Source organism: Porites lutea, chromosome 1, assembly GCF_958299795.1.
Source record: "Porites lutea chromosome 1, jaPorLute2.1, whole genome shotgun sequence".
Classification (NCBI taxonomy): domain Eukaryota; kingdom Metazoa; phylum Cnidaria; class Anthozoa; order Scleractinia; family Poritidae; genus Porites; species Porites lutea.
In genome coordinates, this window is record NC_133201.1 from 17,261,543 (window position 1) to 17,278,092 (window position 16,550).

The 16,550-nt window shown below is 36.8% G+C and overlaps 1 protein-coding gene across 1 annotated transcript in view; it reads right to left on the reverse strand.

Annotated features, from left to right (window-relative positions):
• The window catches only part of LOC140925166 (uncharacterized), a 20,625-nt gene extending 4,562 nt beyond the window's left edge, over nucleotides 1-16,063 (reverse strand). The window contains exons 1-3 of the mRNA XM_073375162.1: nucleotides 16,059-16,063; nucleotides 14,909-15,114; nucleotides 4,584-6,161 (exon numbers count right to left, since the gene is read on the reverse strand). Of these exons, the coding sequence (XP_073231263.1) occupies nucleotides 4,584-6,161; nucleotides 14,909-15,114; nucleotides 16,059-16,063 (1,789 nt within the window). The remainder of the gene's footprint in view (nucleotides 1-4,583; nucleotides 6,162-14,908; nucleotides 15,115-16,058) is intronic.
• Nucleotides 16,064-16,550: the final 487 nt, after the last annotated feature.

A 16,550-nucleotide genomic window follows, 5' to 3' on the forward strand; every position in this document is an offset into this window, starting at 1 on the left:
TGTTGCTAAATTAGCCCATGCAAAACTCGGGTTTGCATGAGCTGTCACCTCACGATCTTTTGCAGTGCGCGCTATTCACGCAATCGCTATACATTTGTGTAAAGTGTATAATGGGACTACGGTACTCTTGACTATAACAACCAATGTTTTAACGAATAAAAGGCACATGTCTCAAAGCATCTGTACAGAAAACCTTGATAACCCTTTTATTCAAAACAAGAACTGATTACGCTCACCAAAATTCGTGTACAACAGTACCTAACTATATAGTAGCATATCCCTTTTGATTAGCACCTGCAACAATGATTCTTGCTTCTTTTTTATTTTTGAAACCCTGTTCGCAAATGAGACACGCGAAATTATTCGTGTAACCAGTAACGTTAATTGTTAACGTTCGCGAAATAAAATGACCAAACGAAGGATAGCTGTCAAAATAAAGGGAACAGAGGATTTTGTCGCCTAGGAGAAAGTTGTAGACATCTTTAAAGTTTTGGTAATTACAAAATTTTCCAATTATCAGTTTGCAAAGGCCAAACTCTATTTTTTGTCGCAGTGCGAACAGGTTCAGTTTTTGGTCGATGTTTATTATGTCGCAACTAACAGCGCTAGATTGTAGAGCGCCTGAGTGGTTAGCCTGTTCCAGGCTCCGAGATAGTGGTGAAAAGTCGTTCAGTAAAAAGAAAGGCGAAAAACGCGCGGGAGCTGGGGTTTTCGCTTTGCTCGTTGTAATACGTCCGCACTATACTATCCGGAGAGCCTGGCACAGGCTACTGAGTGGTTCAAGTAGAAACTAGAGTTTAACGAAGATGAAGCAAGCAAGCCATCTTGCAATTGCGTAGTATAAGTTGATAAATCGGCTTTTAAACTGTTTAGTCGTTTAGAAAGGGTTTCTAGGCGTACTTATGTACTTTCAAGCACCACCACTCCTCCCCCGTTAAAATGCACGTGACAGTATTGAGTGACGAACAGCGTCGCGGACATTATTGTGCAATTGTAGCACCGGTCAGATATATATTTTCGTGCAGTGTAAAGCAGTGTTTAACAAATGGCTATAAACCGTCGAAGAAGATGCAATCGTAATAAAATTCGCCTAAACTGATCAAAGATTAGTATTCGACCTTTGAAGACGTCGAAAGTTCACTCGGTCTGTCGGGTGTGAGGTGCATATTGTAGAGGTTGCAAACCAGAGGTCAAGCGACGAACAACCGAAAATCGTGCTAAAATGATCTTTGGACCGGTCGTTTACTGCTCATAATAAGGTAGAAACATTTCGAAACGGTTTTCTATCTGCTTATTTTAACTTAATATGGGTTTAGACAAGTGAAGGAACAAAATTTTATGTCCGACTCGCAACTTCAAAGTTGACCGCGGAAGGTCAAACGTCTGCATTTTTAACAGATTTTGTAAAGCTCTCGCGTCGCTAGTAATCCTTTGCCCAAAGAAATTTTTACAGGAATCTGTAGACCATCCTTCTGACATTCCACCACCAGCAGCTTAATCGATTTGAAGGTTTCGCACATGGTAAAAATTATGTTTTTTCACCCATTATTTTTACTGAAGGAAATTGTATGCCTTCGAAATTAAATTATTTTGTATACAAAGAGGAGAGCACTATCTCCCCAAATCATTTTAACAGATATTTAGAAGTTGTAAAAGAAGGCTGTGATGTTTAAAGGCGGTAGTGAAATCGGTTTTTGCATTCTAGGCTTTCCAACCCATGTAATAATTGAGCGCCTCAAATGGCGATTTCAACGGATTTTGGATATTTGCAATTATCTCTGAAATAAAAGGATATTTCACCGAAAAATCAATACAGTGATTGTAGTTATACCCTAGCCTATCTAACATTAAAATATGAAAGAAATCGAATTTTCCACCTTTGCCGCGATATGTTTGATTTTTACGGACAGGCGTTCTTAAGCACAACAAAATTATCAATTCTAGCGGGTTTTACTTGATTTCTAATTCTTGATAAAATCGAAGATGGTGGCCGAGATGGCAGCCATGTTTGGTGACGCCACAGGCCTCATAAAATATACCTCATAAAATATACCTCACCTTCAAAGGCTTTTCATTGAAGGCTTCGTTTCGAAATACTGCGACATATCAAAAACTCAGAAGATGGGTTCCATCAAGGCACCCCCCTCCCCCTTTTACCACAGTGGGGGTACGTGTGCGTGTACGTGTACGTCCGAGCGTTAAGCTTTGGCTATCGTGAAAACCTATTCTTCTCTTTTGAATTATTTAAGTTCGACAAATCTCGCTATTTCCCTGAAAGTTACTCTAACAGTGAAAAAAAAATTGTTCTGTTATGGGAAGTGTCCAAATTTGTTCATGCGGCTTTGGTTGCGAACGCGAGTAAAGTTGATGTTAGCGAATTTTAGTTTAAAAAAAAATGGGCCATTTTGAGACTTGAAAACCGATATTTTAATTTTTGTGGCAAATAAAAGGCTATTGGTGAAAACAATTTACAGCACGTTTCTTATCTACCTAAAAGCTGTATATGGAAAAAAGAATAAAGGAATCGATTTTTCAACTCTTGCCACTCACTGCTAGATATTTCCTGACCGTGCTCTTAAGCATTTTTCTTGTTCAGGTCAGAAGCGTAATAATACATTGTTTTTTTTTTTTTAAAAAAACATAGAGATTCATAATGTAATTACTGATTTACTCTAAACAAAGCTGGTTCGTCAGAAACAAAAAACAATCTGATTGGTCATGCAATTTGCTCACTGGTAAAAAAAAAATTATATAACAATTATTCACCTCAGTGTCGGTAGCAAGTGGTGACTATTTACCGAGACGCGGTTTACTAGCCACCGACACTGAGGTGAATAATTGTTTTAGCATATACTAAAACAGTGACATAATTGAGCACAAAAATGATGATTTTTAACTCATTTACTGTTGCGAACGATTACAAATTTGGCGCGCAATGACCGAACGGCCGCGGCCGTCGCTTTATCTTGCCGACAAATAAAACTTTTAAGGGCATTTGTTTAGATCTTGCGGGGAAATTTCTTCAAAAGGAGTCGTGTATTCTTTTGGTATTTAAAATCATTCTGTAAAAAAAGATTATTAAATTTAGTTTTGAGCTTATTTATTAACAAGTCAACTAAATGAAGTAATCAGGCAAGACTTCGCATTTGTAAACAAAAAACTTTTCCACCGGTTTCATCGATAAATTCAAGTCGAACTAAGACAAAGCATGAACTTCGTGACCTTCTTTGTGTATTTCGGAACAGCTTGCTTGATTATTTGTGAAATTTCTTTGTTTGTTACGGCAGGAAACCCGGAAGGCATTTTGTTCGCAACTTATGCGAGTTTGACGACTCTCGGTCGGAGGAACTGGAGGTGAATCAGTGACTAGTGCAGGATATTCACTGATTGAATAGCCAATCAGAGCGCGCGAAAAACACTATCCACTGTTTTAGTATATACTAAATTTATATATCTACTACCTGGATTTTTGAAAACCGGGTTAGCAAAAAATCAGTTCTTTCTATATATATCTTATGACCAATCACAGGTCTCAAACGGATTTTTTCACTTAAGTGGCAAAAATTGTATCGTTTCCTGCTTTTTGGTTCGTGCACTTGCCAAAAGTGAAAAAGTTCTGAAAAGTTCTGCAGGGTTTATAGACATTAGAATCAATCAAGAAATTTATCGAGAGCCACGAAAACGAGAAAAAAAACACACACACACAAAGAAAACCGATTTAAACGACGATTAACGAGTCAAGGAAAGAAATTGCCCCGAAGGAGCTGTATGTGTGAGATGACTATGAAGCCAGTCCTTTACGTCATCTTTAATGGCCAGTTTTGAACGATATTTAAAGACGAATAATTCCAGTTTCAGCATTGCGAAAGACGCTCGGGAGCTTGAACAGACACGAAAATCTTTAGAACAAAAAACAAATGTATCTAAAACTTAAAAGAAAAGGAAATAAACCTAACGCAAACGCTTTCCTTGCTCTTTAAGAGGAGGAGATAAAAATACCTTATGACAAAGAATTGGGATCAATTTAGGTGTCTGGGAGAACTACCCACCTACCCCTCCCCTAAGCCATCATTTTGCCCAAAGTGAGAAGTAAGTGTTAATGTTAGCTTAGGGGAGGGTTAAGTGGGCAGTTTCCCGGAAACCTAAATTGATCCAAGAATTGTTATGAATGTCGACTCCCGAGAAGGAGCCTCATCTATGATAAATATTTGTTTCATGGCTGCATGTTTCTATATTATTTTATAACAAGTACAACAATGATTTAATATTGATTAAGGAAATACTAATAAACTTTCCCACGGTGATTTGATTTTGATCAAAGTAAAAAAAAGATAAAAAATGGTAAAAGAATGAAAAAAATTACTTCAAGGTTATGGTTAATTTGTACGATATCTATTCACTTGTAATGAACTTGTGAATAAAAATCGTGCGCGCTTTTTAATTATTAACTATGAAGTAATCTATACAACTTTTATTGCAAGAACTTTGAACAATAAATCATGATGCCCAAGTTAAGGTATGAGCCTGCCTGTAACATATAAGGGTTTTGGGACAGACAAATACAATGAATTTTCATAACTTACCAACAAGGAGTCCAATAACCAAGGAATTGGCAACAAAGACCAAGCCATTGAACAGCAGGTTATCCAGGATTGGGTCGACTGATGACTCAAAACGTTCACTTGGGATTGAACTCACGGCTCCTATTGCAAGGTTTACGAAGGTAACGGCAAGTGAAGATAGCATAAGCTTGTTTTCGAATGGATCTTTTATTGGGCTTTTCCACGCGAAATAGATACCATACAGACCAGAAAAAACCAAAGCTAGGCCAATGTAAGCTCTGCTTTCCCCACCCAAAAGGATCAATCCAGAGGTTAAAATAACCTTTCGAAATGTTTCCACCAGCTCCCAATACCAACACCGAGGGTTGTAGTTTTCGTGCAAAAAACGAAGCCCCGTTTGCACGGTACTTTGGTCTTCCGAACCATTTGTGTCGCTTGATTCATTTTTCTTTTCAGCTCTTTTCCTTTTCCAAATTGCTGTAAAAGCAGCAGCAGGCAAAGCAATCACATACACAATGGAACAGTATCCCATAATGACTAATCGGTTATACCTCTCTCCTTTGCAGTTAATGCTGTAGTCGGCCTTCAAATACTCCTCGCAGCTTTCATCTTTTTTGGGGTCAACGCAGAGTCTATGGCAGGCAAGAGGTAAGACTTGAGCTGTTTTTAGGCAAGTGTTCAGATAGGTCACGAAAAGAAAGAAAAACAGATTTCTCTTTACTATCGCTTTAATGCCCTCCTTTTTCTTCATTTTTTCTTCTTCATTCGACATATGTCGTGTCGATATCCAAGTGGCAAGGGCAAGGCTAGCAAGGGCGACGATGACTGCTGCAATATTCAATCCCATAACTGCAAATAAACTTGTGAATGCGTCAAATTCCAAGTCAGGAAAGATGCAGTGGAGGGGAGCTATCTGAAGAATGTTCATCTGAATAATATCTGAATATTCCCCAATAACGGAAAGACTTCCAGGCCATTTTATGTATGAAAACGCCTCCATGATACCAAACAGCACCTGATAAAAACCAACAACAATTTTAATCTCTCCGAGGACCTTGTCAAGGAAAGATCGTCCAGCGTCTTTTTTGTTCTTTTTCTTGCTTCTCCACACCACAAGTATAACCAGTAAGATAATTAATGCCCCAATAATTACAAGCTGTCCGATCATCCATCCTTTTGTTGGGCACAACTTGCATTTCTTCAGTTTTTTGTGATATCCATCACTGCAAACTGCACATAGCGGTCCTTCATAACCAGCCTCACATGAAGAATTCAAACCTCCCTTACAAGCTTCTGCTATGGGACATCTGTACGGTTGAGGTATGGTGTACGGGTACTCAATGCCGGAATCATTTGCTTTGTGTAATTCAGGAGTAAAGGAGAAATTGGTTACGTTTTTAATGAAGTTTCTATACACTTCTAAGTGTGTCTGATGTTTCCACTTCCACCAAAAGCCAGCTGTTAGATTCGCAAAGTCATCCAGACATTTTAGTCCTCCATTCTTCTCACATAGTGTACAATTCCCAAACAAATTCGTTCGGTAGTAATTATCCAAACACTTACAGGCCCGAAACCCTGCAAATTCATATGTTTCTGTACCTGTAAAAATAGGAAATCGAACATTTGTTACAAAATATCGTAACTAATCCGTTCAATTTTGTTATTAAAAACATATGAATTATTCTTTGGGGACGGGAGATGCTTATATAAAGTAACAAGGTGAAATAGCGTTTCCACCAAACAAGTGAAACGTTTGTTCATTTGTTATTGTTGTTTTCTTTTTTTTAGAACAATGCATGTCTCAAAAAATCGTTAGTAATTACGTGTTAAAGATAAACCACACATAATCATCTCGTTCTTACTCACTAAGAAAATTTGCACATTCGCTCTTCCGAATTTTTGATTTTGAAAACGAAGGCCCGTTTAGCGATATAGAATACTATGATAACCGAAGATTTAGTAATACCTTTCTCTGTTCGCGGGCAACTGGGGTTGTTGCAAAGAAATTAATACAATAAAAAGAACAGAGGAGATGAAATATGGATGTGAAAGTTTCTTTTTTTTTCCTTCCGGAAGTGTTTAAGGTGGGGACTATACATTTTAGGGGGAACAAAGGAACTTTCAGCTGAACTCTCTCCAAATAGTTCCCGTACCAACGAAGAACCATCTGAATTTTTAGTAGAAAGCCTCCATGATAACAAAAATTACCCGATAGTTAGAATAAAGTTCAGATGTAACGTACACTCTGGTTGGTTGATAAAGCATGCTTCACGAGAGTATAAAGCACGGAACTAAAGGTGATGTTACACGGGACAATTCGCAACCACGATTTTTAGCTCAACACAGTGATGCAATGTTGGAATAATATTGTAACTATTCGAAACAATGTTACAACAATGTTGCAACGCTGTGTTGCGCGAAAAATCGTTGTTGCGAATCGTCTCATGTAACATCACCTTACAGTCAAGGCAGGTCAAGCGTACCCCTCAAGATTCTATTAATGAATTGATTATTTGAAAAATGAATCCTTTAGTCGTTCCAGAAACTAGTGTCAAATTCAAATCAGCATTCCTGCATGCCTAATGAGCAGTGAATATTTTACAAGAACTTCTCTGTGTTTGGTCAGATTGAAAATCTTTGAATGGATTAAATTACATTTACATCAAATTCAGAGAAACTGAGGCGGTAGAAATGTCGTAATTTCGTGTGAATTCACGGCTCATTACGCATGCAAGAATGAAGAGATAAATCTGAAATCCACATTTACCAACGAATTCAACTTTCCAATAATAAATTCATTAATGGAATCTTGGGGGTACGCTTGACCTGGCTTGACTGCAAAGCCGTCGCGCCATCTGTGAATCACACCATGCGGCGGTCTGTTTTCAGACCAAAGTTCCACATTTCTGGGTTAAAAATACACCGTTAAAAGACACAAGTGGAAATTGAGGGAAAGTTCAAACGAATGTTCAGTTATTTTTGGTGTGGACTAAGGAGAGCTTTTAGCTACAAAATGGTCCTTCGAGGAATTCAACGATCATTTCTTCGCGGCGGAGCGCAAAATGTCCTGTTTTGAGACCAATTAAGACAGCGAAGAATTTTCAGGTATATTGTACTCTGTGGTCAAGAAAGTTTCGTTTTTAAAAGGGAATTTACTATGTATAAATGTTTTACAAACGTTCTATAAATTTTGTCATTGGCGCTAAAGAAAAATTTCAAACTACATCCTGATTTGCGATAGATTTTGTATTGAAATTTGCATTGTGCTTATCCGATTAACCTCTTAGTCTTCGAATAACAAAATTTTCAAGAATAATTTCTCTGTCTATTGTTTTTAGTTTTCTCATTCATAATACTAGCTTAAAACACGATCGCGAGACTACAGGCGCCATCACTTCTGGGAAGACGTTGGCGAATTTTATAAAATTTTACTTTCAGGCTCAGTTTTTCAGGGGCACCCAACGAGAATATAGTTCAAAACCACTTAAACATTGCATTTTTTAACGTATTTTAGTTTTTAAACGGCATACTTTTATCCCCTAAAAATTTTTCATCTGCTTGGATTTTCTAGCTGAAAGTCTAGTGATACGAAAATTATATAGGGATCAACACTTAACTTTTCGAAAATTTCAGCCAGGAAAAACGCCCCCGAAAATTTTAGGTGACCTTTTGAGGTTAAAAATCCGTTAAAAATGGGCAATTATACCATTTTTAGATGTTCGAAAATCCTAGGAGAGGCAGCCAAGCAAGAAATTTTACAACAAATGTTCCGAAAATTCTAGATCTCAAATCGTCATCCGAACAGATATTTTCTGAAAATTGTCGTTGGGTGCCCCTGGTTTTTGGGCAGTTTTCGATACGAAGCTGAAGCAGTTTGTTTTCAAATATGTGATGTTAATGACGTCCAGGTTTTCATGGGCCGCAAAAGCACTTTTTACCTTTAGAAACTGATTTTTGAACGTAGAAAGTACATTTCTTTAGCATTCATATTCACTGAACGTTTTGCTCGTCTTACTTTGTGATAGCTTTGATGTTTTGACACCTTTTATCTTATTCCTAATCAGGATTGTGATTGGCTAATAAAGCGTGATTTATAAAAGTGAAGAACATCCTGACGACACTCTGGTTCGCTTTGAAAATAAAGTTTGTTTTGAAAATTAGAAAGCAATGCGTGGGGAATTTAACGGATTTATTTTTATCGCAAAACAAATAAAGAAGCCTTATGACTGTGCTCTGTTCTGTTGTAAAGCACTTAAGTAGCGGGCTAGAGCACTCAAGAAGAAGGGAGAAACACTCGATTACGTCTCGTGTTTCCCCCTACACTTCTTTCGTGCTCTAGCCGCTTCCTGCGTGCTTTAAAACTGAACAGAGCACAGTCAAGGCTTCTTTAGTTGTTAATTATAATTATAATTTTTCCAGCTTTCAATCGAAAACAGACAGTAATACAACTATTGCTCCTAAAACTGCAAGCTGCCCTGTCAGCCGTTTTTTTGGTTTTTGTTGGACACAGCTTGCATTTTTTCAGTTGTTTATAACATTCATCGCTCAAACTGCACATAGTGGTCCTTCATAAACAGCCTCACATGAAGAATTCAAACCTCCCTTAAAAGCTTCCTCCGTGGGACTAATATTTTACGATCTAGGAAGGGTGTACATACACTCACAATAAAATCAGAGACTTTGCCGGTAAAATTTCCGGTTGCTGTTATGCATGAACATTCACGCACAACCACGGTAAATCACAAAAGTAAACTTTGTATCCAATTGATACCAGGTATAATAATTAGCAAGACCAACGTTTAACATAAATATAAAGCTGTTTCACATCTTGATATATATCTTTCTCCGTTACTTTCCATTAAATGTTTTCTTCAGTCGTCTTTAATTTCTCCGGCTGAACCAGATTGAAATAGCCGATTTCTAGAAGTGGAGGTTAGGTTATTACTTATTGGTGCTTGACACGTAAACATGACAAAAATGGGTGTATTTTCTATATATTTTTGGAATTTTAGCGGAAATGTTTAAATAAAAGTAAGACAAACGTTGTTATACCGTCGAACATAGGGTGGTAAACGTTTTGTCATAGCCGAGATTTTTATGACCTTTGATACCTGTATAACTTCGTAGTACATAGTTTGAACCCAGAATTCAGGGGCACCCAACGGCAATTTTCGGGAAAATATCTGTTCGGAAGACGATTTGAGATCTAGAATTTTCGGAGCATTTGTTGTAAAATTTCTTGCTTGCCTACCTCTCCTAGGATTTTCGAACATCTACAAAATGGTATAATTACCCATTTTTAACGGATTTTGACCCTAAAAAAAGGCCACCTAGAATTTTCGGGAGCCTTTTCCTGGCTGAAATTTTCGAGAAGGTAAGTTTTTATCCCTATAATTTTCGGATCACTAGACTTTCAGCTAGGAAATCCGAACAGATGAAAAGTTTTTAGGGGATAAAAATATGCCTATATCTACAGTTTGAATACTAAAATACATTCAACAATGCTATGTTAAGTGGTTTTGAACTATATCCTCGTTGGGTGCCCCTGAGGATTACTGTCACAACAAGTTGTAATATGCTCCTCGGGATGAGTGTAGTCCTGAATAGGATTGGCAGATGAGGGCGACATAACGTTTCGATACCCTGTACGGTAGGCATCATCACAAAGATTGTGCTAATTTCTATCACTTCAGTTGATTGTATTATTTTTTATTGTCCTGATTGTTCAATTAAGTCGCGAAGTTTGGTCCCCTGTCAGTTAAGCCGTGATTTTGTTGGCTATGAAGTTTCGAATAAATGAAGACTAGACGTGAGTGCTCTTTTTTATCGATAACTCTAACATCGTAGTAATAACCGTAGTTTTAAAGACCGATCACACGTCAGAAAAAATGGGAACGAACCCCTCAAGAAAGGAGTGTTTTTAAGATTTAAGCAGCAGATACCGATCTCTGTTCTGTTTTGTCAAGGAACTTAAGAAATGCTTATTCACTTCTTTTGGAGTTGTCCCGTGACAAGAGCTTGAAAAGATTTCTTGGTTTCAGTTGATTTGTTGAAAGCCTCTGGCGTTTTAGATAGAGATATTTTAGCTAGTCATTGTGTACTCTAGGTTTTATATCTTTAGTTACAAATACAAAAGTTCAAAACCATCTATTGTAGAATATATTTATCAAGTTAAAGATAACATTAAAACTGAAAAACAAATTTCAATTATTAAAGGAAAGGAGGAAAATTTTGAAGAAAAGAGGAAACAAATTATTCACAAAGGCGTCTATTTGAGTGAACTCTCCTTTTTTCTCCTGCTTTTAAAAAAAAATCCAATATGAACAGATTCCAAATAAAAAAGAAAAATATATTGTACGCATATCCTGTCTAGCAACCGTACTATCCATTTGTTAATTAGTTTTGTTTCTTTTGTATTAAGTGTATTTCGTCCGTATTTAAGTATCTATGTTTATGTAATGCATGTGTGCAAGAAGCAAATAAATGAAATTTAAAAAAGGAGTACGGGTCCGTATCAGTTTCTTCACTTTCTCACCATCTCTTACGTCAGTTTGCTTAATAACTTCGTTGATTGTATACGCAGTAAAAAAAACCTTGAAGATTTGGGACAAGAATGATGTGATCACTAAATGATCACTGTCTTTCCTCCGGTTTGTCTCAGTCCCCACTTATTGTTTTATGTGCAACGGGGATGTTGTAAGGTTAAAGGGTACGTGAGATAGTTTTAGAGGTGCCTCTAAAGTGACGAATAGCCCCTTGTGTCGTAAAGGAATTTCCATTGAAATGAAACTCAATAGCACTCAGTAGTATGAGTACTCAATAGTTTCACGGATTTTACAGAAAAAATGCTCTTTTGAACTTGTTTTGTTTTGTTTTTTTAGCCACGGTTAGGGGTAAAAGAGTTATTTTTGTAATTACTTTTAGTTACACCTGGTTCAGAAAAGACACATGACGACAACAAAAAAGTTCGGATGACAAATCTAGTAACCGCAGAATTAAAGTAAAGGGGTTGAGAGAAGCACCCACAAATTATCTTGATTGCGACAACTAGGAGGAGGTTCACTGTGCAGAGATTTGTGGAATGCTCGCATAAGGATCATCATGGAATAGTAAGATTTCCAGGTATTGACAGCAATGCAAACATGAAAATGCCAGAGATGCCACTGTCAATATAAAGCATTTGACCATCTAACACACATTTATGCTACAAGAAAAAGCTTCTCAGCCATAGAGTGGTTGGATTTAATTGGGCAAGAAAACTTAATGAAATCAAATGTGCTTTATTGCGGACAGAGGTTGATCAAGCCACTTCAGCTAATCGCGAATGATAAAGTCTAAAGGCAAAGCTGAGGAGATGAGAATAGCGAGCAGTTGTCTTGACTTTAGGGCCTTGTCAGTAAAAGAAGAAAAAGAATTGAATAGAAGTAGATGAAGAAGAAGAAGAAGAAGAAGAAGAACGAGAAGAAGATCTTAAAGAATCATTTATTGTTATAAGTACACAATCCTAGTAGTCGCGATCAAAGACCGAATTTGGCAATTTTGCCTTGCTTCCTATCCTTTCATTCTCTATTTTCAAAGATGCGAATGAAGAAGATCACGTATATACTCTCTCTGAATAATTAATTTACTTCGAGTGGAGTGTCAATTGTAGAAGTCAAACGTTTGCATTATCCCAGGCAGCTTCCTGCGTAACTCAAGAGGAAACAAAATTAATTATCAAGTGGGATTACATACCTTTTTCCACTTCTTTATTTTTTTTTCCATTGTTCACGATTGGATTATACAACAGTGAACTTTGATTTCAGTATAAATCTTTGTTTTTTCTTTGTTAACTTATTTTATCTTTTTAAAGTCCAAATCCTCCAGCCAGTATACTGGTAGCTATAGCAAATAGCAGTATTTCTTCTTCTACAGCTTGAACATGACTTTGAGAGTCCAGTGAGGTGGATCGTAGATTGTGACCCTAACCATTTGAAAAGTTTTCAGCGTAATTATTTTAATTACTTACCCATCACGTTCCTTAAGGTTTCCCAAAACATTCTCTAGAAAAAGCTATAATAGTTTCTATGGAAACATACAAAAAACCTCAATGCTTCAAATAATTAATTTAATAGACTATTAAATTATAAAATGGATTTTGACGTTTGGCATCGTTCCTAATGAACTGGCAAATTTCCCGCCGAGTATCTCAGGCTAATATAATAATAAAACTGTGGCGTTAGAATACCTTGTGGACAGGACTTGCAGTCAAATGGGCTTTTTCCTGGGGCTATTGAGTAGTGGACAAAAGTTCCATTTTTGCAGCGCCGACAGCTATTATTTACATAAGCTCGCGTGTCTGAGTAGAAACCTCCTGAATGAACAAGAAATAACAAAAAATATGGATCAGTACAAAAGGACAGCGCGATTATCAGCGAAGTTAACACAGAGGAGATTGATTAAAATCCTTAGGAGCGGCCTTCCGTTTGTACATTTTTGTATCGATCAACAGTCTGTAGACGCTCAAACTTTATTACACGTATATCAATGGACGATAAAAGAATGTACTGTAGCTTAAAAGAAATCTGTTGAAAAAATCATCCTAAAGCTACCCGCGCAGTAAACCGATTTCAACTGGAGCCTAATATAGTTAATTTTTTACTTTTACAAATCGCTGACAGGTTCACTACCTATCACACCCGATCCCCTTTATCTGGTAATTTTTATCGGAAATACTTTCGACTAAACTACGAATCACAAAAACGGTGCCTTTTGTTAGTGTCGGGAATAAAATCTGGAACAGTATCCCTGAGAATTGGAGAAAATTCTCAATGAATCATGCTTTTAGGAAACACAGACAATTCCTTATTACTCGAGCTTCAAAGACAGAATTGTTACGTTGATAAAGACACCCTTTATTAATGAAATTAAAAAATTGAATCTAATGTGATGTAATTCTATTTATTTATTTACTTATATATTTATTCGTATTTATTTTCTGGTGATCTCTTTTTCAGCGTATGTTGTAAATCCCTTTTTTAAAAAAGTGTCTATACCTAATTTAGTTGCATCTTTTTATTTTTTGTATCAGTACAAACTTTGTATATAGCGTCCCCACACTGTCCGCCTCGAATACCGCTAAATATAGGCAGTGTGTATGTGACTGGATTTGCTAAAACATGGCTATAGAAATCTCTCTCATATACCTTTACCGAGTCTTGTGACATAGCATGTTATTTTTGGTTATTGTCACTAAATATTTATTTTCTACCGCTTATTTCAATACTGAATACGCTGGGGTAGATAGTTTGCCATGAGTTTCTCACTGGCTATAAACCCAAAAAAGATCAAAAGCTTTTTATATCTTCCCATAATATCTCTCTGTGTGTCAGTTTGAAATCAGCGCTCGTATTAGACTGAACTCGGCCCTCATAGTGGGTTGTCCCAGATATTCTTTGGCTGCCTTGAGCGAAGCTTTCCGGAAGGCATCATTAAGCCTTATTCTTTGTGCCAAGCTTAAAAACGCTTCGTGAGTGTTTAGTGTAGGTGATTTTGTCTTAGAAAGCCTATTCTGTGCTCAAAGATTGCGGATCTTCAATCCAGTGTTTTCGGCAGAGAGTTAGCTATGGACCTCAAGGTTTAATTTAACTGACTAAAGTTATACTTTCCCGACGTTTTCAAATGTTGTTTATTTCATCGCAAAATCCTGTTACCGTCTACAATACAATGTAATGTGGTGATTGTTAAGCCTCAGCTAGTGACTTTAAGCTACCTTCCATTCGACTTATTAGATGTCAAATCGTAAAAGTGCACTTCTAATTTAATTCTTTAGCCGTGTTTTAGCAAATCTAGTCAGGTATGTATTACATATTCCTTTGTTGTTAATAACATTGCTATTTTGCTATTTTGCTGATATAAAATGTTTGGCTTATTGTATAACTGTTTCATTTTACAAGAACAAAAGAGTGGTCTAAAAGACACTGTAGTTTTTCTAAAACAGAAAAACTGTCCTACGATGGGTTTGCTCACACATCACGCACAATCACTTGCAATCAGCCAGGCATTGACTAAGGCTTTATGTTTTTGCGCAAGTGAGAACAGTCTAACGGCTTTATTCGGAAGCTACCCCCAGTGTTACAGTTGCAATAGGTTTCGTGAAAAAATAAATTGGAATGTTGATGGCATGTATTTTGTTCTCGAGACTTTCTTGATATCCCTAGTCGACTTTTGTACTCTGAGTATTATTTCAGACAACAAAGGAACTCCTTGCCATATTACGGTAAGTACATGTTTAGCATTCAAGGGAAAATTCATGACTGAGATCTCTAAATGTGTAACACGCATATCATGAATTAAGGAAAAATTACCTGCTGGGCACTCTAGGCACTTGGGGTCTTTAGAAGAGGCTTTAACAAACGTCCCCAGTGAACATGGAAGTAATTTGTATTTACTCTCCTTACTTGCATTGGCGAACCCAGATTGTCTGAACGCGAGCAATAAATTTTTTCCCAAGAGACCTCTATTACTGTAATATGAGATATCGATGAGTTCAGTATCTTCCTGTCCTGGACCTCTGAAGGAAAAAAAATCAGGAAAAAAGTGAAACAGATACGTCGGCGATGAATGAGCAGGACCATCGCTGATCTAGCAAAATAGTGGATTTTCTGCTTTGGTGGGGCTTTATTTTACCTTATGAAACAAACTGCAAAGGTTGATAGGCATCGTCACTGAGAGAAGGAAAATAGCTTGCCTTGGTATTTTTTTCACTTTACTTATTTAAAGAAAAAACTCACAGGTGAATTGTATAATTGCTGTTCCCATTTGAAAATTTTATGGTACTGATTTCTCCTTGTTCTGAATTTCTGAACAAAGTAAAAAAATAATGTTATGGTGTTTTAAATGCTAAAATTGATTTTCAAAGACTCCCTACCGCATTTTTATTTGTTCTTATGGCCTTGGGAACAGGCTATTAGAAATCTACGATAGATATTCGTGCTTGGAAATTCTTGGTCCAGTTTGGGCCATGTCACGTGTTTCCAATTTTCAGCCTCCAAACATCAATTCCACGGTGCGATAAAATGATAGAACAACGGAAAGAATCAAGGCTGATTTTACAGTAGGGAATGTATATTTTTTGTGTTACCAACTTCTTCAGTGTTTTACGTAGAAATGATCATGTCAAGCTCAGACGTTTCAGTTCAAACTGAAGGATAGCGTGCAGAATGATACCATAATAACGGGTAAAAATAAACAAAGGAAAAAGCGAACGTTGAAAGTATATGAAAACAGAAACTGTTGAAGCCGTTATATAAAAAAAAAATGAAATGTAAAAATGGTATAAATAAATACAAATGAAAGGAATGTATTACATTTCATCTTTCTTATTTATAACCAATGGGTTCAAGAGTTTTGCCTTTGTCGATGATGTATATTTCTTTAGCTTTTTGCACACTGTCTCTATTAGATTTAATGAGTTCTTGTGGAAAATGTGCAATGCAAAAACCTAGAGAAGCATACCTCATCGGGAGAGGCAAAACTCTTGAACCCCTGGGTATTAATAAGAAAGATGAAATGTAATACACTCCTTCCATTTGTATTTATTTACAATATTTTTACATTCCAAATTCCTGCTTTTATAAATTATAACGGCTTCAATGGTTTTTGTTTTCAAAACTTTCAACGTTCGCTTTTTTAATTTTTTTTTACATGTTATTGGTATGTCATATTGCACGCTATCCTTCCATTTTAAATTGTAACGTCTTAGCTTGACCTGATCATTTGTATCTAGAAGAAGAAAGGTGGTGCCGGGCTTTCAAAATATTGGTAACACAAAAAATATACATTCCCGACTGTAAAACCAGCCTTGATTTTTTCCGTTGTTCGGATATTTTAATTTATAGCTGATTAGATCCTATATTAGGATCAGGACCTTCTATTTTGTAACGTTGGAAGAGCCGTAGCTAGCGGGGAGGCAGAGGGGGCAGCTGCCCCCCTCCCTGGTCCTCTTGA